The sequence below is a fragment of the Ceratotherium simum genome, chromosome 11 (genome assembly GCF_057802395.1).
Source record: "Ceratotherium simum simum isolate JZ-2026a chromosome 11, ASM5780239v1, whole genome shotgun sequence".
NCBI classification, from domain to species: Eukaryota; Metazoa; Chordata; class Mammalia; order Perissodactyla; family Rhinocerotidae; genus Ceratotherium; species Ceratotherium simum.
Genome location: NC_141910.1, coordinates 43,020,153 through 43,043,395, shown reverse-complemented (window position 1 = coordinate 43,043,395; position 23,243 = coordinate 43,020,153). Strand labels below are relative to the sequence as shown.

The 23,243-nt window shown below is 33.5% G+C and overlaps 1 protein-coding gene across 5 annotated transcripts in view; it reads right to left on the bottom strand.

Moving 5' to 3' along the window:
- The window catches only part of MAP4K3 (mitogen-activated protein kinase kinase kinase kinase 3), a 200,282-nt gene that overhangs the window by 13,998 nt on the left and 163,041 nt on the right, over positions 1-23,243 (bottom strand). For all 5 annotated transcript variants that reach the window (XR_015553666.1, XM_087436855.1, XM_087436856.1 and 2 more), the window contains 10 exons: positions 21,198-21,240; positions 19,608-19,767; positions 18,628-18,740; positions 15,454-15,495; positions 13,040-13,124; positions 11,608-11,687; positions 7,514-7,574; positions 7,313-7,430; positions 2,738-2,796; positions 1,379-1,482 (listed from right to left, as the gene is read on the bottom strand). Coding sequence is in view for 4 of the 5 variants with exons in the window: in XM_087436855.1 (XP_087292981.1) it covers positions 1,379-1,482; positions 2,738-2,796; positions 7,313-7,430; positions 7,514-7,574; positions 11,608-11,687; positions 13,040-13,124; positions 15,454-15,495; positions 18,628-18,740; positions 19,608-19,767; positions 21,198-21,240 (865 nt within the window). In the remaining variant the exon portion in view is untranslated. The remainder of the gene's footprint in view (positions 1-1,378; positions 1,483-2,737; positions 2,797-7,312; positions 7,431-7,513; positions 7,575-11,607; positions 11,688-13,039; positions 13,125-15,453; positions 15,496-18,627; positions 18,741-19,607; positions 19,768-21,197; positions 21,241-23,243) is intronic.

Genomic DNA, 23,243 nt, shown 5'->3' with positions numbered 1-23,243 from the left:
ATAGAAGGACACATCTAAAACAGACTAAGGAGGAAAAGGAAGGAAGAAGATGGGGAAGAAAAGGGCTCCAGAGAAGTCAAACTGTCCACTTTACCACTCCATCTAGGTAAGGCATGCTTTTGTCAAATAGGCAAAAACAAAGAAGAGCCGAGAACAAAACAGTTTTTGCCATAAATGGGCTCTATTCAGTAGCTCTGCTTTAGACAATTTTAAAGGCTATTTTTCTCTCAGCTTTTAAAAAAAATTTTCTAATTCAAAAAAATTTTTATTTTTATTTATTTATTTATATTGAGGTCACATTGGTTTAAAACATCATATACATTTCAGGTGTGCATCATTATATTTTGACTTCTGTATAGACTACATTGTGTTCATCACCAAAAGTCCAGTTGCCATCTGTGACTGTATAAATGTCCTTCTTTACCCCTTTCGCCCTCTCCCATCCCATTTTTCCTCAGCTTTTGGTTTAAAGAATTTTTCAGTGAATTTATTTGTGGAAATACTACCTCATGCGTTTCAAATTCTTGAAACTATTTTTTCATTTCTTTAGCCCTAGTGAATTTTGAGGTTAATAACGACTGACGTGAAAATGGAAAATAGTCACTTATAAAATTTTAAATAACAGGAAGCCAATACTTTAAACATCTTAATTCTATATTATAAAATTTAGGAAGAATCCCACTTCAATTATATTCTGACCTCAATTTCTATGGAGATACCAAATGTTCATGAAATAAGACTACTTAGTCTATATAAAATAGCAAAGAAAACAGCTTTAGAAAATTTATTTGGTATTTCTTTGGTGTGACTGAGCCTGTACTTCACACATTTTAAGTTAGTTTTTCCTCAAAATTTAAGTTATAGCTGAGTAACATTAAATATTTTAAAGAATATTCATTAATTAAAGATTCTAGAGAAACTTAGGCACAAAAAAAAACCATCCACGGGAAGGCCTAGGCAAATTAGGTAGGCATAAAACCAAATAATTTCCCCTCACGGTTACCCCCCGTCCTCTTGGGCCGAATGTCAACCTGCAGCTTGTTCTCCGCTGTGATGGAGTGGGTCAACCAGAGGACACATTCAGACAACACGTCACTGCTCTTTCAGCACCTTCTGTTCTGTTTCTCAGACTCTACATGTCAGAGACTACTTCCCGCTCCCACTGCCACATCCCTGAACTATTTCTCTAGTCTCTTTCAAAACTTTTATAAGGCCAATTGAGTTCCTTACAATATGGAAGATTTTCACTATCTTGCCACATAATCCAAAATCATTAAATTGAGAATCAACTGAAAAAAGTTTTTTTTTGAAAGACTAGGACAATTGACTTAATTAAGCTTTTATACTAAGAATGACTTAGGTTGACTTTCATGCTTACCTTAATTAACATAAATTTCTGCATTTGTTCAACCCATTCTAATAGAACAATGCTAGTCTGAAGTGCCCCACAAAGGTATTTATGGCCTGTGTAAGGATTTCTCACTGTCAAGGCAAAAAAGTATACATAAGTTCTCTTACAATACATAGTCCTTATAATAATAGTTGCATGCTCCAAAAACAAACAAAAGCTGGCTGCCAGTTCAATTTCTTTTCTTTTTTTTTTTTTGGTGAGGAAGATTAGCCCTGAGCTAACATCTGTTGCCAGTCTTCCTCTTTTTGCTGAGGAAGACTGGCCCAGGGCTAACATCTGCTCCCACCTTCCTCTATTTTATATGTGGGATGCCTGACACAGCATGGCTTGTCAAGTGGCGTGTAGGTCCACGCCCAAGATCCGAACCTGCGAACCCCGGGCCGCCAAAGTAGAGCGTGTGAACTTAACCACTATGCCACTGGGCCAGCCCTTCAATTTCTTAATTAGACTGCAGAGTGAAAGAGAAATACTTCCTCATCACTTGCAGGATTTTTGTTTGTATCTAGAAATAAAATTGCTGGTTGTAATGGTGGCTGGGGGTGCGAAGAAGGACTTTAGGTCTATGGTAGCAGGGAGATTAGCCGAGGCAGCAAGATCCTGAAGGAGGGGTCAAAGATTTGGGTAGAAACTTCAAATTGACAGGCTACAGCACATTCAGGGACAGGTGATTCAGGCTGCTTTTGGTAGTAACGTTCAGAGGCAATAATGCTCTGGTTCTAACAACATGAAGACATTAGTCAAATCTCAAAATTCATGTTTGCAAATAATAAAACTGAACTGCCTCAGAGTTTTTTTAAGGGAAGGAAAGGAAACTATTTTTTGTTTTTGCTATATGCAAATAAAACAGCTAGCTGTTATGGGGCTGGGGGAGGAATTTAGGTGAGTGTATGTAAATGGGGAGACTATAACCTTTACATTATAAGCGTAAGGTTTCACATATTAAAGGCATGACAATACATGCTGAATGAATAAATGCAGTCTCATAAGCCATTACTAAGCAGAATGGTGAGCAATAACTAACAGGCCCCTTGGAGAACAGGGTGTGATAAAATGCTGTAATGAAAAGTCATTCTACTTTTTCTATTTAGCCAGTCAGCAAATTATTTGCAAAACAACTGTTATGATCAAGGTAATATATTAGGTTTAGTTTACAAGGAGATAGAATGGCCAAGATATTTGTTTTACTTAAGGGGTAAAAATAAACTATTACTGGCAGAATACCCTGGAGTAACAACTGTTTTACACTAGATTTAAAAATGAGCCTCAGGGTTTTCTTATCCACTCTGCAAAGCAGGAGAGCTACATATTATTGGACAGTTTACTTACCAACACAACACTTCTGACACCACTTGGTTTCAGGGATTTTTGCTGATACAGCAAATTTCCTAAGTGTAAATGAAAATGCATATATAATACATGTAGGCAAAGTTAGTATATGATAATAGTAGTGTTACAGATCAGCAGAGAAAGGATGAGTTGTTAAAAAATTGGTGCTGACATAATAGGTCATCTATTAAAAATAAGAATAAATTGGATCTCTTTTTTATCCCCCCTCCAATCAATTCCAGATGGGTTAAGGATTTAAATATGAAAAAAAAAAAAACCCAACTATAAAATATTTAGATTGTAGAAGAATATGACCTTGTGATTTGTTCTAAAAATGCAAAAAAAATTATACAGGAAAATATTAATAAACTTTGGTACTTTTTCACTGATGCATCCCTAGTACCTCAAACTACAGGTGGCATTCAATTTGTTGAATGAATGTGCTGAACACATTAGTAACTCTGGTTTACCTAAAGATATTGAGAAAGTGAGAAGATAAGCCACAACTGAGAAAAGATATTTTTAGCACATATAGTAAGTTTAAGCTACGGAAAAATTTGTCTTAACACTGAAACAATTTGTTTCATTTTCATTTCATTTCAACTTTTCATTTAGACATTTTCTCAACTCAGGGAAAGTGGGATATAGATTTTCTGCAAAGGTGCTTTAGGGGTTCTACAATCATCTGATTCAAATTTAACATGTAAAAATCCATTTAAAATTGTTTTTTCTTTCGCCCTGAGCTAACAGCTATTGCCAATCTTCCTCTTTTGTGGTATGTGAGCCACTGTGACAGCATGGTCACTGACAGACGAGTGGTGTAGGTTTGCACCCAGGAACGAAACCCGGGCTGCTGAAGCGGAGTGCACCAAACTTAACCACTCTGGCCCTAAATTGTTTTTTAAAACTACAATTAAAAAATACACATACACTCAAATGTCTTTTATAGTTGAAAGTAAATATAATGGATACTGCTCCATTATAGTGCACCAAGTTGTGCAAACCTCAAATTAAACTTCTTCTGTACACATATTTAAACTTATTTTAAATGTGTAAATGTGCCACAGATTAGATGACACTACTCTGCACTGGTATTTAAAAAAAAAATCATAGTTGTGCTTTGCTGGTAACATAAAATTATAAAGCATGTGTGTGTGATGCTCAATATAATTCCAAACAAGCTCAGAAGAATCTTCTTGATGATGATCTTGTCACCATACAATTGGCAGCTGAGTAATAACCAAGCATATAACACGCAGGTATTGTAATTTTAGCTTTTAGTATGTTTTATATGCTGATGTTTATATTTACAAAAACCTATAATAATTCTAGGTTTTAACATTCTAACATTTACTCAGCTGTTACTATATGTCATGCATTTCACATGTTCTGCATCATTTAGTCCCTCCAATAATGCCACGAGGTAGGTCATAGCATAGACATTTGAGGTTTAGATTTATTAATTTCCTCCAGGTCATACAGTTAGCAATTTAGGGAGAAAGAACTCTAATTTAGTGTCTTTGTCTGTCTGACTGCAATGTTCATAGCGATTCAATTTTGAAAAAAAAAAATCTACTTCTGGGCCGGCCCCATGGCTTGGCGGTTAAGTGCGTGCGCTCTGCTGCTGGCAGCCCGGGTTCAGATCCTGGGTGCGCACTGACGCACCACTTGTCCGGCCATGTTGGGGCCACGTCCCACATACAGCAGCTAGAAGGATGTGCAGCTATGACACACGACTATCTACTGGGGCTTTGGGGGAAAAATAAATAAATAAAATTAAAAAAAAAAAATCTACTTCTCATTTATGATTCAGAACAGTTTAACTGAAGGGTATTCTGGGTTTGCAAGGTAAGCTGTTAAAAACTGTTACTACTTAGAAGTACTTACCTGTGTGAATTAGAATATTTTTGATATTATTTAAACAATAATACAGAATATTTTTAATACTATTTAAACAATGGTACTGAAATTAGTCAGATGCTGAGCGACTACAGTGCCAATGACTACAATGGCAATCTACAATATCTTGATTTCAAATTTCTGGTTAAAGCACCTTATAGTTCCCCTTGATTAACTTCATATTAAGAAAAGTTTTACATTTCAATCCATAAATTGGATTAATATTTATAAAAATAACCCTTTCATACACGTTGCAATTTCATACAGCTTAAAACAAAACAAAAATTCTCCACGTTCTTTGCAAACTGCTTGAATCAAGCCGCTTTTTAGTTTTTAAAAATCTGAACCAAGCTCCTGATAGATTTCCATTGGCAATAAATTTAATGTTCCTGGTCCACACTTGTGAACTTGTCCCGTGGCTTTCAAGGTTAACTTAGGGGTTAAGTTACTAAATCAGTCAAAACCCAGGAGGATTAACTGATTGCCAGTTTTGAAAGATCATAAAAGAAGAATACTATATAGACAAGAAAAGTCAACTATTAAGTATAACTTAGAGTTAACAATAACAAAACTATTCAAAATTGAGTTGTGGGCAGCATACTGAAATGTTATAAAAATTTATCATTTTCTATAGTGATCTAAAGAATTACATTAATTTTAGTCATGATTTACAAACAGGCAATAAAATTTATTTTACCAGCACCTAACTAACTGGAATCCTAAGTTGACCAACATTCTCAATGTATTTAATGTAGGATATTTTAGGGTATGTTACAGACACAGTTCAATTTATCATGCCTAATAAATGATGACAATAGGTCTACTTATTGAGAGTCTACTAGGTGCCAGAAACTACTTTACATACATAATTTATCATTTTCAAAACAATTCTGCAAGATGGGTATACTGGGTCCATTGTACAAATAAATATGTTGGAGAGGTTATGTAATTTCTCCTAGGTCACAGACCTAGTAAGTGAACGATGCAAGATTTAATTTCAAATCTATCTGGATTCCAAAGCCTGTGCTTTACTAAAGAAGATATATAATATGGTACAATGAGTACCTATCTTTATAATGAGAACCACAGGGCATTACAAGATGCCCAGTCAAAGGAAGTTTAATTCATGCTCACTACATGGTAGAAGAAATGGTACTAATACATATATAAAATATTACCATGCAAAAAAGGTTTTCAGATTTTCTGCCAATAAATGAGAGAATTAAAAGTAGATTTTACAGTAACTGATTTCTAGATAATGAAACTGAAAAAAGTGGGAAGGATACATGAATGGTTGCTACTAACACTAAAGATTGACTATAACAAAATATCTGAAATAATAGCCTAGAGATAAAATACTCTTAGAAGTAAAAAAATCTTACTATATGGAAACTCCTTAAAGAAAGAGGTAATATCTTATTCAATTTTGTCTCATCTATATATTAGGACACTTTTTGCACATTTGGTATATTCAGCAAAATTTTGAAGAATTGAACACAGCTAAAAGCAAATAAGCTACAAAGGTCTCTCTTCTGACAAAAAAAATCAAAAAGTGAATGCATTAAAGTTTATGTGCCTTACATTCCTCAGGGGCTCTTCACTTGTATATTATATATACTTTTAAAGCTTGGTGGTCAGTTTCCACGCCCCCAGGAATTTAGGATTAGCAAGTGAGAAAGTTGCATGAAGACGTGCTATAAGTCAGAGAAAAACAGCAGCAGAAAATGGCAGCTGGAAGAAGAAGAGGGACAGAGAAACTATACAGGAAGAAAGCAACTCCCAACCTCATTCGTGGGGCAACACCCCTAACTCCACCTACAGATATGAGAGTACAGGAAAATAAATCAAGTTCATAATTGCAACTGAGTCATCATGAAAAGATCCAATTAAACTCAATGTAATCTATTTAAGAAGACAGAAAAGCATGCAGTATATTTTTAAATGATTTTCATCAAAAAGGTTAATTTTTAAAAGTTTTTGTGCACAAAGGGGTAAATCTTAGCTATACTGTAAACTCAGAAATTGAGAACAGCAGATTTCCAAGGTACTTGAAAGCTAAGGTTCTACATTAGCTGCCATATAACTAATATTGTAAAGGAAGAATGGCTATACTATAAAGTTTTTGTAAAATACAATTTATACCAGACTCAGAAAGACCTTTTAGTCAACAAATGAGGTCCAATATAATAATAACCAAAAGAAAGAGAGTATAATTAAAAATCCCTGGAAGCAGAAAAGCAAAACTCTTCAATTTCTAAGTAATTATCTTCTAATGTAAAAACTTTTATTTAATAAATCATTTTGATTTTCTAAGTTTAGATACTGTACTTTGAGAAAAATTCATTTTAATCAAATTAAGACAAATATGTCAAGAGCACTATATGTAATGAAAAATTACCAGAAAATTACAGAAAAAATTAGTTTTAACCTTGTAGAAAAACAGAACTAAAAATTCAGAAAGAAAATGTTTGATGTAATTGGAAAGTATAAAGTAAAAAAATCTTAGAAGAATGTGATAAATAAGTACTGTGGAAACGTACTTCTTACAGTTTTTTCATTACACTTGATTTCTACTAACCCCAACTGAGTGCTTTTTCACTTTTAGTATAACTATTTATTAAAATGCATTATTAACATATTATCTCTAAGGATGAAAACATATTTAAATGTAGTTACCTTGGCAGTATTCTGTCAGGGAGTTTGTGTGCTGGAATAGCAACAGGTAACTTCTGCATTTGTCTTGCATAATCAAAAAGCCCTGGTAAATTATGGGAATAAAGCTGAGAAGCTTTACCTGTAGAAAAAAATAAATATGACATAAAAGCTAATAACACAAACAGGAACAATTTTAAGTTATTCAAAAACTAAAAGACTTACCAGATATTGATAGTAAGCAATTATTCATTACATATAACCACGTACACCTTCGGGGGAATAGCTGATAAAAAAAAAGCACAAAGTTTACAAATGATGATAGATAACAGCAATGCATACATGTACATGTTAACCATGTAAGCTGTCATATAAGTAGGCCAGTTTTTAAAAAAGAAACTTATTTTTAAAGAAATTCATTTTATAAGGCATTTAAAACAAGAAGATATACATACACACACACACTTATATTGGAGGAAAAAAATAAATTAGCAATGTAATTTCATTATCTAAGTCTCAACATGATATGATTAGCTCGAGTCTCCCTTACAGTAAGGACTATGTAATCTCAAACTATGCAGGGAAAAAGGACACTTTCAAACAATGTCTATTCCTTTATTTTGGTTCTGAGGTTAAATAATTAAGACTCTCCTGTGTACTTCCCAAAAAATGTTCTTATCTAAGCATATGGACATGCATGGCTTCTGGAGCAGAAGTGATAGAAAAAAGGATCATGGTGTAGTGGAACACAGGATATGGAAACACGAGATATAGAGGAAAAAAGGCTCAGAGAGAACATGATAAAAACTTATAAATCATAAAGCATATATATATGGAATTAATTACTGAAATCTAGTACATAAGAACTGAGAGGCACCCCGGAAGCTTGCAAGTGATTAGTATTCAACGAAAAGAGAAGAGAATTTCAATGGAACACAGTCCATATATTTTGAATGAAAAAATAACTGCTCTCATTAAGATATTTCATTATAAATATCAGTGGTTCTCAAAGTGGTCCCTGCACCAGCTTCACCTGGGCATTTGTTAGAAAGGCAAATTCTTGGACTTCACCCCAGACTTACTGAAGTAGAAGTTCTGAAGGTGGGCCCAGCAATCCATGTTTTAACCAGCCCTTCAGGTGATGCTGATGCATACTGAAGTTTGAGAACCACTGATGAATATAATTAAGCATTCCAATTTAACAAGTTTGCTTTGGCAATTTCTACTAGGTTACTCTACAATACACTGGGATGGGGGTAGGGAGTGGAGAGACTAAAGGGCTCAATGATGAAACGTATCAAGGCCTCTAAGGACATTTCTTTCTTAAAGCACAAAGTCACAACAATGGCCCTGAATAATTAAAAGAGAAAAGGTAACAATAAAAGAAGGAGAAACAAAGAAAAATCTATTTTAAATAAAACTTGACTATTTCATTTATTTGCAAAATATACTCACATAAAATACCTAAATTCTCCAAACGAGTAAAACGTGGCATAGTCATACAGTTTTTAATTTTGGAAAATGTGCCTATAGCTGTATCTCAGACTGAAAGGACATAAACAAACATTTCCTACTTTATGCTCTTCATAAAAAACTCACAATAGAATCAGGAATTCACTGGCTATATTGAGAAAATTAGGCAGAGAAAGGGGCGACGACTTATTCCAAGCCACACGGCAGTACATGTTACAAAGTAGCAAGAAACTGATTTTTCTTTAATTCAGTGTTGAACTGGGTTTATTTTCATAAAAATATATACTTAAAAAGTATTTCTCTAGTACCAAATCTATGGTTTATTACGAGATTATATATTTGTAAATATGAGTTAGCTTATTTAATACAAGCATATATAAAGTACCAGGACAAGACACAAATTCTTGTCATTTTTTTTTAATTGAGGTAACACTGGTTTATAACATTACATAAATTTCAGGTGTACATCACTATATTTCGACTTCTGTAAAGACTACATCGTGTTCACCACCAAAAGTCTAGTTGCCACCCGTCACCATACACATGTGCTGCTTTACGCTTTACCCCTTTTGCCCTCCCTCCATCCCCAAATTCCTTTCATAGTATCAACATAAGGACAATGAAAAAGTATTCATGCAAAGTTTTATTAAGTGCTGGATTTCACTTTGGATTTTCATTTTTAACCACATTTAATAAAACTCTAAAGCTTTTCTAGATTTCTAATGTCTACTTCCTTTAACAAAGTAGGCTCTGGGCAAAATAATCAATTTAATAACAGCATACAGAAGTTAAGAAGAGGAGGTTCTACAGTTTGCCTAGATTCAGATATCTGCTTTCTTAATGACTCTACGACCGTGGCTAATTTACTTAACCTCTGTGTCTCAGTGTTCTTATTTGTAAAATGGAATACCAATACCTAATAGAGTTGTTGTGGTGATTAAACAAGATACTCCTTGTAAAGTGAGAAAAAAGAAAAAATTCAGGATCTCACATATCCTCTTTCTCTACTCTTTTAGGCTTTCTCTGGGAGGGAAAATGTTTCACTTTGAAGGGCATGTTTAGCTCGGAAAATATTATTCTAACAGTGTAATTTCGAATGCTGAAGCACCTAAGAAGTGGAGTTATTGTAGATGGGGGCTGTGTGGGATTGATGGTGCCTTCACTGAAGAGTCCCTTAAATTAGAGGCTGATAAACGCTTACTCCACCTACGCATGAAGTTGGTCTTATTCCTTACAATTAATATTGTTACCAGTAATATAATTTTTAGATACCTCATTATATTCAAGAAAAATACTATTACCATTGAATTAGTTATTTACTAATAAATAATAAGATCCTTTTCTTTTTTTCTCTAGTTCTTACGTAATTTTCAGCCACTTCTCTGTATACCCCTTCCAGATTAAAAGATTTACAGTATATCATACAGTTTAGGATCTTGTTAGAAAATGTGATTAAAAAAAAGTTGTGATGAGAAAAGATGGAAACGTTTGGTTATGAAGAAATTATCATTACCTATGGGTTTTTCCCTCCATTTTATTTGTAATCAATTTATATCGATAATGGAGAATTAGTTACACATCCAAAACTCAGCATGACCAAACAGAATGCATGCATCATCATTCCCTTCAAACTGACTTCTCCTTCTGTATGCTACACTCCGCCTACTGTACTGTCATTCACCCAGTCACTCAAGTTGGAAACTTGAAGTCAACCTAGACTACTCCTTAACCTTCATGTCAAATGAGTCATTCAATTTGGCCAGTGCTCGCTCTTTAACCTTTCTCTAGGTCCAGAGTTTCCCTATAGGAGCAATACAGGCGGGAGAGGCAGTGCAGTGACACAGTTAAGGACATGGACTCTGCAGCCAGCCTGCCTGGGTTCACATCCCAGCTCAGCCATTTAATAGCTGTGGGATCTCTGAAAAGTTACTAATCCTTTCTGTGCCGCAGATTTCTCATCTGAAATGAGAATAATAATGGTAGCTACTTCTGATAGTTGCTGTGAAGATTAAATAAGTTAATATATGTAAAGCATTTAAAAACAGTGTGTGGCATATAGTAACCTTTATATAGGTATTAGCTATTAATATCATCATCATTACCATTTTTGCAGGTTGTTTACTGTTCCTGGCCTCTGGGTACTAAATGCCAAAAGCTTCCCCCAGTCATTGTGACAATCAAAAATGTTCCCATACAATTCCAAATCCCACATTTTCCTCTCTGTCCTCTCCACTTCTACCCTCACTCAATACTTCTTTACCCTTTGACCATAATCTCTAGTCTCATCTCTCACCATACTGCAAACATATTTCTAAGACGATCTGATCTTCAGCATGGTACACAAAGCTCTGGAGTCTGGCACCTGCCTAGCCATCCAGTTCCACTTACCATTACTATTCTACACTCATTCTATACTCCAGTCAAACTGTCCATTCACAGTTTCCCATACTTGCCATGCTACTGCACAACTCAATGGCTGCATATTTATCCTCTGTCTGTCTGTCTGGCAACCTTCTACTCATCATCATTTACGGTCCATCTCAAATGTCTCTCCTCCGCATCTCCCCATAGGAGGTGCTGGTGACTACCAGCACAGTACACTGTACTCATTCCTAGTGTGACATCTAATCCTGAGTGTTGAAGTTACTGGTTTATGTGTCTGTTTCCTCTATCAGACCATGAGCTCTTAAGGGTAAGGACTAGTCCTACGAATGTGTCTTCAGTACCTGGTAACAATGAAAGTTTTATGAATAAAAGAGGCAGCAAATCATAGAATTGAAACTTATTTCTTGTTTAGTGTGTATATATAATAAAAATTTAAAAAAGGAAAATATAAAGTAACATACCTGTTCCATTGATGTTTCATGAAGTTCATTAAGATTCAAGGTATAAATCCCTTCTTCAGCACCAAATATCAAGTATTGATCTGAAGTAACAAAAGTAATCCACTAACTGATTTTGATATACAGAAGACTTTAAAAAAGGATTTACATAGTCTAAAATTCAGTAAATATGTGTTATATGAAAAAAATTACTGTGATTTATAAGCAGCAAATATTTTTAATTTTAATGTAAATAAGTGGTTAGACACACTAGCCTAATGAATTGAGTTATAAGTAAATATTAGCCTTAAAGCAGTGAAGACAACTTTTATGTAAAAGAAGTTTTGAAGAGTGGCATGCTAGGACTCCTCAATCATGAGAGGGTGCTAAGGACTGGTAGAGAATCGGCAGCTCCTTTTCTAAAACCCCCTTAGGAGAGGATCATGTGCACATAATATATAGAAGGTGAATCAAGAACAGCTGATACAGTTTCAAAATATTTTTGGCAGATGGGCCATTATTACAAGCACTAACATCAAAAAACCAGGATCTGACTGGTTTTTTGACTACTGCCTATTAAAAAAGTTAACTAATACTTGAATACCTGCTGGGGTACTCAATAGTTCTAGAAAATACTAGAAGTTTGGCCATGATCCTGTTTGATCTGCTTTTCTGATAACATAAAACAACAGGTCAAGAACTTCTCCAGACTAGTATGCTGAGAACAACTTAGAACGCCAGGAGCATCCCTACATTGCCCAGTGTTTAGCATTAGTGCTGCTGGATTAAGGACATAAGCTCTGTGGTCAGACAGAATGGAATTGGTTTCAAATGGCAGCTCTATCACCGATCAGCTGTGAAACAATGAACCTCTCTGAGAGTCATTTTCCCCTTGAAATAAAAGTACCTACCTTGGATTTGTAAAAGATTTAGTAAGAATACATATGTGTGTGTGTATGTTTGTATATATCTTTATGTATATCTTATACAGAGAGATATTAAGATACAGATATATAGTGAGATGATGCAGACTGTCTTTAGTCAGTGCCTAACGACAACTATTCTTACTACGATCTCTTTTAAGGTGAGACATCCCCTCAAGTGGTCACTAGACCCTGGATTCTCAGTAGTTAAATTCCTTTAGCAATAGCTGTGTCTAAAACACAAAGATACTGAATGATTGTGCAGCAGCAAAAGAAACTTTTTTGGAGGAAATCAGGGTGGCATAAAGTATAAGGTTTCATTATATCGATATAGTGGCTACACAGTGAAATTTTAATGTTATGTGTCACCCAAACACTGATAATAAGAGAGAAACACACATACCTTAAAAATTTTGTAAGAATTATAACAAATTTTTTTCAGAAAGATATTCAGAAAATGAATAAAATCGAACACTTTCATGGCCTCATTTTAAAAAAATTAGAAAGATAACAGATAAAAAACACAGCACTACCTCGCGTATCTGGGTTTATCCATGATGTTGCACAGTGAATTTTCAAGGGACATCCATTAAAGACCTTCGAAAAACATGCACCCATCTGGAAAAAACAAAGAATAACCAAATAGATGTATCAAGTCACAGTTATTTACCTAACCATGGTACCACAAAGGTTCCAAGCACAACAGTGAATGTCAACTGGTATAAGATCTTACTTAAGAGAAAGAGTCATTTGTTTTTCTTATCTTTTCAAATAAACAAAGCAGTAATAGCAACCACCTCTACACAATAATCTGTTTACAGAAGTATAACGTACACCTCCCCATCAAGAGCAATACAATATTCCCTGGTTCTAAGAAGGAAACCATCATCTCCTTAAAGGTGAAAAATATTCTTATTTAGCTTCATGAGACTAAAAATGGTATTAATCATTAAATTTATATTACAAAGTGAGAGTCATGGTTGATTTGAAATTGATATATGTACTTCAATCACAAAACATACAGAACCATTTTTTAAAAAAACTGAACAATCTGATTGTTTTCCCTTGAAGGATTCAGCAAAAAACTTTACTCTTTGATATTAATATTTATTTCTCAAGCCCATTTACAAATCTTTCAGATAATAAATACCTTATAATGAAATATAGTATTACTCATTTAAACTTTTTTTGATCTTCAAAGAGCAAAACATTAATTTTGAAATAATTGTTCAGGTTAGAATAAATAAATACAAGAAAGCTTACTCATTTAATCACTTTTACTACCAACAAATTGGGAGAAAAATATAAAAATATTTGGTCAGAAGAACAGCACTGTGCATCATTTTACAGTAGAAATGTTTTCTTCACAAACACGAAGATAATACTCTGAGAGAGAAGACATCACTAGTTGACTATAATGGATTAAAAATATTAACGAAAAATAAATCATCAAAATAATAAATCCTAAGATTTCCTTTTTACTCACAGAAATATATCAACCAGTATTTTTAAGATTTTAGTACCAAAAAAAGAACAATAGCTTGGCAATACCATCAGGTAGTAGGAGACCAATAAAAAACGTTTTTATGGTATAGGGCAGAAATTGTACCACTTAACTAATCCTAATAATTACCCTTTAAGATGACTATTAAAATTCAACTGTTACAATATTGCTAAATCCCTAAAAATCCAAATGACAAAATGAGGTACAAAACAATCAAACCAGTCTCAACTTTAAGGTAATTTGTGTAGTTAGCCCTATCTGGCATTCCACAGCTATCAGCAATTCCCTGTCAAATGCATACATGGCGTAAGAGTTTTATCTTGTAGCCAAATAGGAAGTCTTATCCCTATTGTATATATCTCTCTGCTAGACTTGGGGGCCCTTTACACTCAAAACTTATTTTTATTTTGTAAGGTAAGGTATAATTATTTAGATCTTTATACTAATTAAAAAGTAAAAAGGCTAAAAAGTAGAGTTGGGAGGTTAAAAACTAGAAAAACTATGGACATCTTCTAAATTAGTGTTACATAAGGTTTTACAGATTTGTAGAAGTAAAAATGTAGTTCTATCCATATTAACTTAAAACTATATTGAGCTAATATAATTTTTTTGTTGTTTTTGTTGAGGAAGATTCGCCCTGAGCTAACATCTGTTGCCAATCCTCCTCTTTTTGCTTGAGGAAGATTTGCCCCAAACTAACATTTGTGCCAATCTTCCTCCATTTTGCACGTGGGTCGCTGCCACAGTGTGGCTGACAAGTAGTGTAGGTCTAAGCCTGGGATCTGAACCTGCAAACCAGAGCCGCCAAAGTGGAGCATGCCAAACTCAACCACTAATGCCACAGGGCCAGCACAAATCAAGATAATTTTAATCCTAAGAAAGACATCATGGTCTAATTAAAACAAAAAACAAAAAACAAAACCCCCAACAGACTATACTATAAGACATCTAAGTTCTAGCTCTAGGTCTGGCTAGAGTTGGGTGGAGTTTTGTGATCTTGGTGACTGAGGTCTTTGGGTCTCAGTTTCACACAGGCGCAAAATAAAGAGTTTGGGTCAGATGCTCCTTCAATGTTGCTTCCAGTTCTAAAATTCTGTTTCTGATAATTGAAAACATGTTAGAAAAAATGTGCCATATCTACATTTTTGTACTTCCTATTATCTTCATGTGCCTTTTTTACATTTCTTCAAAAGTAGCAGCAAATAAGATATTAACAAATTCTGGAATAAAGGAGCTTTAAAATGTATAATTTATCATCATTTTATTTTGAAAGGCTACTTTTCAGATGTAATCAATTAATATTTAAATAAGCAGACATTTCTTTCCAATAATAATGGAGGTTCTTTCAAACAGGCAAAAAATCTAACCAAAGGTACACATTCAAGCAATTATTTGTCATTGAATGTAGTCTGAAAACTTAACCTATGTGATATTTATACTTACATGCACTTTAGGTGTTGGGGGTAGACCATTACTAATAGGCTTCTAGAAAAAGAACAAACGCATTTTTACATTTCTTCTGTCGCTGTTTGGTGTAACAATACTGCATTTCAAACACATGTATTGGAACAAAATACATAAGTACATTCTCTTTGTAAAACAAAACATTATAGATAAAGCTGAAGTTCTCTATAACCCTTCCACAGTCCACTTATTCCTAGTACTTGCCCCACAAAAAACTGGTTTGCTATGTACTCTTCCAAATCTTTCCTTAGGCAATTATACGTACTCACGTATTTGTGTATCCTTCCAGATCTTTTTGTATATATTTATACACGTCTCTGTAGAAAATACTGTTTTTGTGACTGTTTTAGAACATAAATAGTAATGCACTGTTGATCAACTTGTTCTTTGCCTTAACATTGGGTCTTGGACAGCATTTCATATCAGTTCATATAGATCCGGTTCATTTGTTTTAACTGCAGCACAGTATGAATATAACATACTTTGTTTAGTTGTTCTCTGTTATTGGATATTTAGGTTATTTTCAATTTTTTACTATACCAACAACGTGGAAATGATCACCTTTGCATATACCTTATTATGCAATGTGTAAACAGGTTTTTTAGGGTATCCTATGAGAAGTGAAACTACTGGAACATGGGGGGTCTGTACCATTTACATTTTAGTGGATACTGACTGCCAAACTGCCTTTCAGAGTGCCCCTATCGCATCACACCCACCAGCAAGGTATGAGAGTGCTGGTGCCTTACAGTCTCACAGACACTTAATGCTATCAAACTGATTAGTAAAAAATATTTTCTCAATTTGCATGCTTCTGATTGCTAGGAAGGTTGAGAATCTTTTTAAAAAAACATTTTTGGTTATCTGTATTTCTGTGAATTGTCTTTTCCCATTTTTTTACCAAGTTATCTTTTTCTTATCCATTTGTTGGAGTTCTTGATATACTCTAGATTTGAATACTTTATATGTATTACATATGTTGAATATTTATATGTTATATATATATTACAAATATTTTCTCCTATTCTACAGATTATCTTAACGTTGTTTACAATGTATTTTGTCATTTGAAGTTTTAAATTTCAATGGATTGAAATATATGAATCATTAATCAGAATATACTGACAATTAAAGAGCAAAAATAGCACATTTGTTCACCTACAATATTCCCAAGAATATCAGATATTTTTCCAAGGGGCTACATTCCTGGGGTATATGATTTGTCCCCTGCAGAGGAAATCTCCTTGGGAGAGAATATACTTTAAGCATAAATTTTATAAAAGTCTAGATTTCTTTCGAGGCTAATCTTAGTAACGGCATTTTAAGGAATGACATCACAATCTTTTCTCAAGCTGATATAAATCTGAATTATTTAAATGATGCAACAAAAATTAGCTAAAAAGCTGTTAACTGATTTCATATATATAATACAAATGAAATATTCTCTGTAGTATTGCTTATATGAGTAACTATTAGACACTTCTAAAATTAAGATTATATGAATTTTCCTTTGTAGATATGCTTACTATGACAATGTACAGCCAACTACTGCCACCAATTTCTGATAATATTTTTCCCATTTTGCAAATAATTTATGTACTTATTTTTATTTTGATGTCCTTAAATTATCTTATATCATCTATTTTAGCAAAACATCATTTTTAATTAGGGAGCTCTGAATGTTATAACTATCAGATTTAACTTAAATACAAAATTGGCTGTAAATAATTTCAAGAAGGTGCACAAACTGTACTCATGTTTCAATATAACATGGATACTGTTTATCCTGTGATACAATCATGGGCATATTTATTTCAGAATTATTGAGACTGTTATTTTAAGTACTAGTTTTTTTATCCTAATGAAATAAGATAATAGAAACAGTGAATTAGAAATGCACACATAAAAAAATTATACATCTCTCAAAGGTTATTATACTGTGTTGCAGAGTCATTAAGCTGTATTTTTGTACCACTACATTAGCAGAGCTGTTAAAATTTAAACTGATGAAAGCAAAAGGCACTGCTCAGTTGGACTGAATTTTATAAAAACCATTCCTGAAGGACATTTTACACTTTTGTTAAAAATGCCCTAAATTTCACGAATTACGATAGATAACCCCAGTTAGACGCCTTAATTATAAAAAATGGTTATGTCATATTCTATAGTGAAATCTTAAAAAATAGTTAAACAGATATAGTACAAAAGCCTCTAGCAATATGTTTACCACACAAAGCCATAGCTATACGCACATGAACATATTAAATGTACTAGAAATGTCTATAAACATAAATATTGATATACACAAGAACGTCAAAAAAATATGGTCTCATCTCATGATCTCATTTGCATCTGCTAAATTGGAGATTTTAAGGATTTTTTGTTGTTTTAAGTTCTATGATGATTGATAAATGTCTTCTGATGATCAAGAGTAAATTCTTTACAAACGTTAAAAATTTTTAATTTCCCTGATAAATACTATTTATGTTTTAATAGTTATATCATAGTGTTTTATCTAATATTTGTAATAGGAATAGCTGCTAAGGCTAATTTTATCTTTCCTGAAGTGATATCTTATATCTACTAGAAAATACTCTTAAAGTTTTCCTCTTTGTTAGCTATTTTCTTTGCGTGAGAGTAGAAACATCACAAATTTTGTAATCTACAGTTAGAAATTTGTCCTGGGGTAAAAGCTATACCTTTCCTTATCTGTCCATGTCCTTCTTTCCATAACTTCTTGAAACTTCTTTCATAACTTAAAAGGAACTTTTAAGAATCAATTCTTATCAACGAAAATAATTGAGTTATTTTCTGAACAATCACATGAATACTAAGCATTTACCTGTATGCAGAAGGTCACATTTTATAATACACTATATAACAAATTGGCCTAAATAATTCAAACAACAGAAAGCCATCATTTCAATTCAAATTCAAAGCAAAGTTACTTTTTTTCAAGATTTAAACAATTATAATTATAATTAATACACTAAAATGCCAGTATACTAATTGTAAAATATACAATTGCTATAGTTTCACTAATTATAATTGTAAAACTAAATTACAATTGTGAAACTTAATAACGAAAACTGCAAAATTTAATAGTGAAAAAGGAAACAAATACAAGTAAAGCTTACGAATATAAATACCTACTGGTACATCTTTCTTTTCTTTCCTTGAAAGGTTTGTGCCTCTCGGTTCATTCTGTTGTTGATACAATGAACCATCTCGTTCACCATTTAACTGAAAGGAGCTCACTCCATTTCCTTCAATAAGATATGTTTAAATACATTAAAAAAGGATTAATTTTCACGAAAATTTACATTCAGAAAATTATCAAGTAGGAAAGAAAAATATTATCTCTGAGACAGTTTCAGCTCCATTTGGGACCACCCAATCAGAATATTTAGTACTGAAGTAAGAAGTTTTATATATGTCTTCTATTTATGTCTCTATCTCTGGTATATAGGCAAATTTAAATTCAGGTCATATCTAAGTACATATATTTGTGTTAAAAAGACAAACAAATACTGAATACATTACTTTCAGGAAAGGGCAATTTATAGTATGTTATCAAAAAAAATTTAGCTACTCTTTTTTTAATTGCTTCCTTTGCATAAAACACAAGAAACTTTATAGTATTTAAAACAGCATCTTCTAGTATTAATTTAGAGGCAAATACCTAGCAAAAGTGACAATGATTTTTCTAAAAACGATTAAATGAAATAAAATAAAGGGGTTAGACAAAGTACCCTCTTCTTTTTCTAAAACAGAAGTAGCCTAGAACCAAAACACATTTTCCTTGTTTGTTCAGTTTAATTTCTTTTGTCGCCACACTATAGATAAATGATGAATTGTGCATACACAATTCTCCAAAAGAGGGAAGGCTAGATATGAAATGAGAAACAAGGGGCAAAATATCCCAGATTGGGTCATAGGTAATCCTGTCATAAAAACACTTCAAACTATGAGGCAAAGAGCATAGAAAACATCTCCATAGCCATTGCCTTCCTTCTCCTCTCCTCAAAGGAATTTCAAATAATCTCTTAAAAGAAAGATTCCGGAACTTCACTGTTTTCACACAGTATAGAAACCTGGTAACACACTTATTTCACCCTCCCTTCCCCCTTTACCTAAAGCAATAGGCTTCTGTGGAGGTAATCTGGGAGGTGGTGGCCTAGGTGGAACTTGGGATGGTTTTGCTGGGCTCTCCGACATGGGACATCTCTTGATTGTTCCTTGATTATCATCCTCAGTAGAATGAGTTTCCTGTGGTATGAATATGGACTTAGGCTAAAATAATACAGAAAAGGAGACCAATAATTAAACATGAAATTATTCATTTTTTATTAAACATGAAAAATATTAAATGTTTTTCCTGAAGTAAATATTGTTATATATCAGAGGCTTTCAAACTGTGTTTATTAGCTGAGTTTCAAGGTTATTCATATCTGATACAGATTATTTTAATATATATCCTAAATAATGTACACAAAGATGTTTTCTCAGGGAAAAAAAAAGCCTCTTTCTATTAATTCTTCACATGCCTTCTCACGTAGACTTGCCAAATAAAAATATTCTGGTCTTTCTGATCTTCAATTTAAATGAGTCTCTTTTTATTTTAAACATTCAAGCTAATCAAAGCTCAGCTCCTTACCAGGCTAATCAAAACTGTCTCATTTAGAATTCTCAATGTCTTTTATGTTCATGCTTAATCTTTCAGATTGGGGACAGGAGAAGATACCAATTAAAATTTTACCATATTGGAGAATACTAACACAGCAATATGGGATGCCTGAGAAACATTCTGTGCAGACAATGGAAAAAGCTCCAGTCAGCTGAAGGTTTGGAGAATTTTTAATTTCTTATAAATGCGTCCCTTACTAAGAAGACTGCTTAGCACTTATCTCTTTGGAATTCAGATCTCTATACTTCTGCTGATGCAAAACTAAACAAGTACAGTATTATTTACCTGTGTGAATCATGATTTTCTCAAAAGTATAAAATGAAAACAAAATATAGTAATACATTGGATGCCAAGACTGGTCAGACTCCAATTCTCATTTATAACTCCTGATTTCAAACCCTTTAACAGCTCACTTTATAAACAGTTCATTTTATAGTTAAAATTTGCTATGCATATGAAGTCATAAATCTATATTATCACTACTATATTAACTCATTTTGCCGTTAAAAAAACCCCATCAGTTGAGATTATTTTACTATTTTATGATGTTTTTGTTTGACAAAAGGATTTTGTTACTAAAAAAATTTTGAGAATTACTGTCCTATTTTGTATTTTTTATTTAAAAATACCTTCTGAAAATTAAGTATCTGTGATGATTAATCACCATCCTTTACCTATTCTCAGGAAATTAGTACTAGTAGATTGCAGATTTTGAGGAGAACAATCTTATTAAAAAAATGTGAGTTTTCTAACACAAGTGAAATAATACTAATCCATTAATATAATCATTTTAATGTACAAATTTCTAGAACTTATTATTTAGAATAAACACTGAATAACAAGTTAGATTATTAAAAAAAGACAAACAAAAACAACCACATTCATCTACTCCTATCATGGTTAGTACTTTCTTCATGATTTTTCTTTGTGGATCTCAAGTGAAGATAAGCTACAGAGTAACTATTAATACAGTAATAAAGTGGCAGAACAATCACACACACACACATAATTCAAATGAAAAAACAAATCTGCCTACCTTTGGCGGCAAAGGAGGTGGAACTTTTGCTTTCATGGTTGAACTATAAAAACATACAAGTTTAGAATCAGAACTCTTCATTTTACAAATGAATCATTACTAAAATATAAGTAATTTTTCAAAGATATAGAAAAAAACTTGCATAAACAAGTTCCTTTTTCTAAGATTATGAGTGTTTTCCAAAAACTTTGTGAAATGTTAAAGTTATGCTGACTGAAGTATTATTTAGAAGTAATTGAGTAGATATGCTTGCTTGGTTTCAAACACTATACGGTACTAAAACCGGAAAAGATAACTACAAATCGTTTATATCACTTGAAAGGTAATTAATTAATTAATATAAAAACATAAGAAACAACTAGTTTAAAGAAAAATAGCAAAATAATACAATATAAAAATCTATCCCAATGTAAGCTTCATTTTTACTCCTGTTAGATATGAAATATCTCTGATGAAGCTCATCAAAAGCTACATACATGCTCTATGAAATTACAGGCAGAATTTATTTGATTGAACCCAAGGTTCATCGCAACTCAGGAAGCACAAAAAATTAAAAGATGATCCAGTATAAACTCTCAAATAAGGAAATCGAGGCCCAGAGAGGTTAAGTGACCTGATCGAAGGTCACAAGACTAGTGGGGTAGAAGGAAAACCTATGCCTCCAACTACTGGTCAGGTGCTCGTCACCCTACCGTGAAACCACATCTTTCCTTAAAATAAATGAATGAATGAATGCATACATACATACCTAAAAGGACTAAATATCAACGCTTACATAAGTGAAAATATTTCCCCTTTAAAAATACATTTATATCCAAAGTATTTATTTGAAATACATCAAATGAAATTTAATCAACCATACAATAAAGCTTTGCAGTTGTAGTAATAATTACAGCAGCTACCAATTACTGACTAATTTATAACACTAAACTACAACATACATTTACTGTCTTTGTTATCAACTAGTGCTATGGACTGAATTGTGTCCACACGCTGAAGCTCTAAACCCCAATGTGACTGTACCTGGACACAGGGCTTCCAGGAGGCAATTAAGGTAAATAAGGGTGGGGTCTTGATCCAATAGAATTGGTGGCCTTATAAGAGGAAGATCTCTCTCTGTCTCTGTGCACACACCAAGAAAACGTCCTTTGAGGACACAGCAAGAAGGCAACTGTCTATGAGCTAGGGAAATGGCCCTCACTGGGAATTGAATCGGCAGGCATCTTATCTTGGACATCCTAGCCTCCAGAAGTGTGACAAATTTCTGTTGTTCAAGCCACTCAGTCTATGGTAGCTTGTTATGACAGCCTGAGCTAAGACAGATTTTGGTGTCAAGAAGCGGGGTGCTGCAGTAACAAATACCGAACAATGTGGAAGCAGTTCTGGAACTCGGTAATGGGTAGAGGCTGGAAGAGTTTTGAGGTGCGTGCTAGTAATATGGACGTTAAGAGTGATTCTGGTGAGCAGTCACAAGAAAAAGAGGAGAGCTGGTGAAAAAGTTTCCATCTTCTTGGAGAATACATAAATGATCAACAGAATACTGATAGCAATACGGACATTAAAGGCCATTCTGGTGCAGTCTCAGACAGAAATGATGAGAACATATTATTGGGAACTGGAGGAAAGGTGATCTTGTTACAAAGTGGCAGACTACTTGGCTGAACTGTGGTCATGTTCTAGTGTTTTGTGAACAGTAAAACTCGCGAGTGATGAAATTGGATATTTAGCTGAGGAGATTTCTAAGCAAAGAGCTGAAGGAGCAGCTTGGTTCCTTCTGACTGCTTATAGTAAAATGAGAGAAGAGAGATAAATTGAAGACGGAATTGTTAAGCAAAAAGGAACCAGAACTTGAAACTGGAAAAAATTTCCAGCCTATCCATATTATTTCAGAAATGGATAGCATGAGAAGCATGTCCTGAAGAGAACACCAAGGGTGTGGCTGGACTATCACTCAATAAAGAACTTACGGGATTATACCAGCACAAACATTGGCAGTCTGAACTGAAGGGAATGGAGACAAGGCAAAATGAAGGAAGGCTGCTGGAC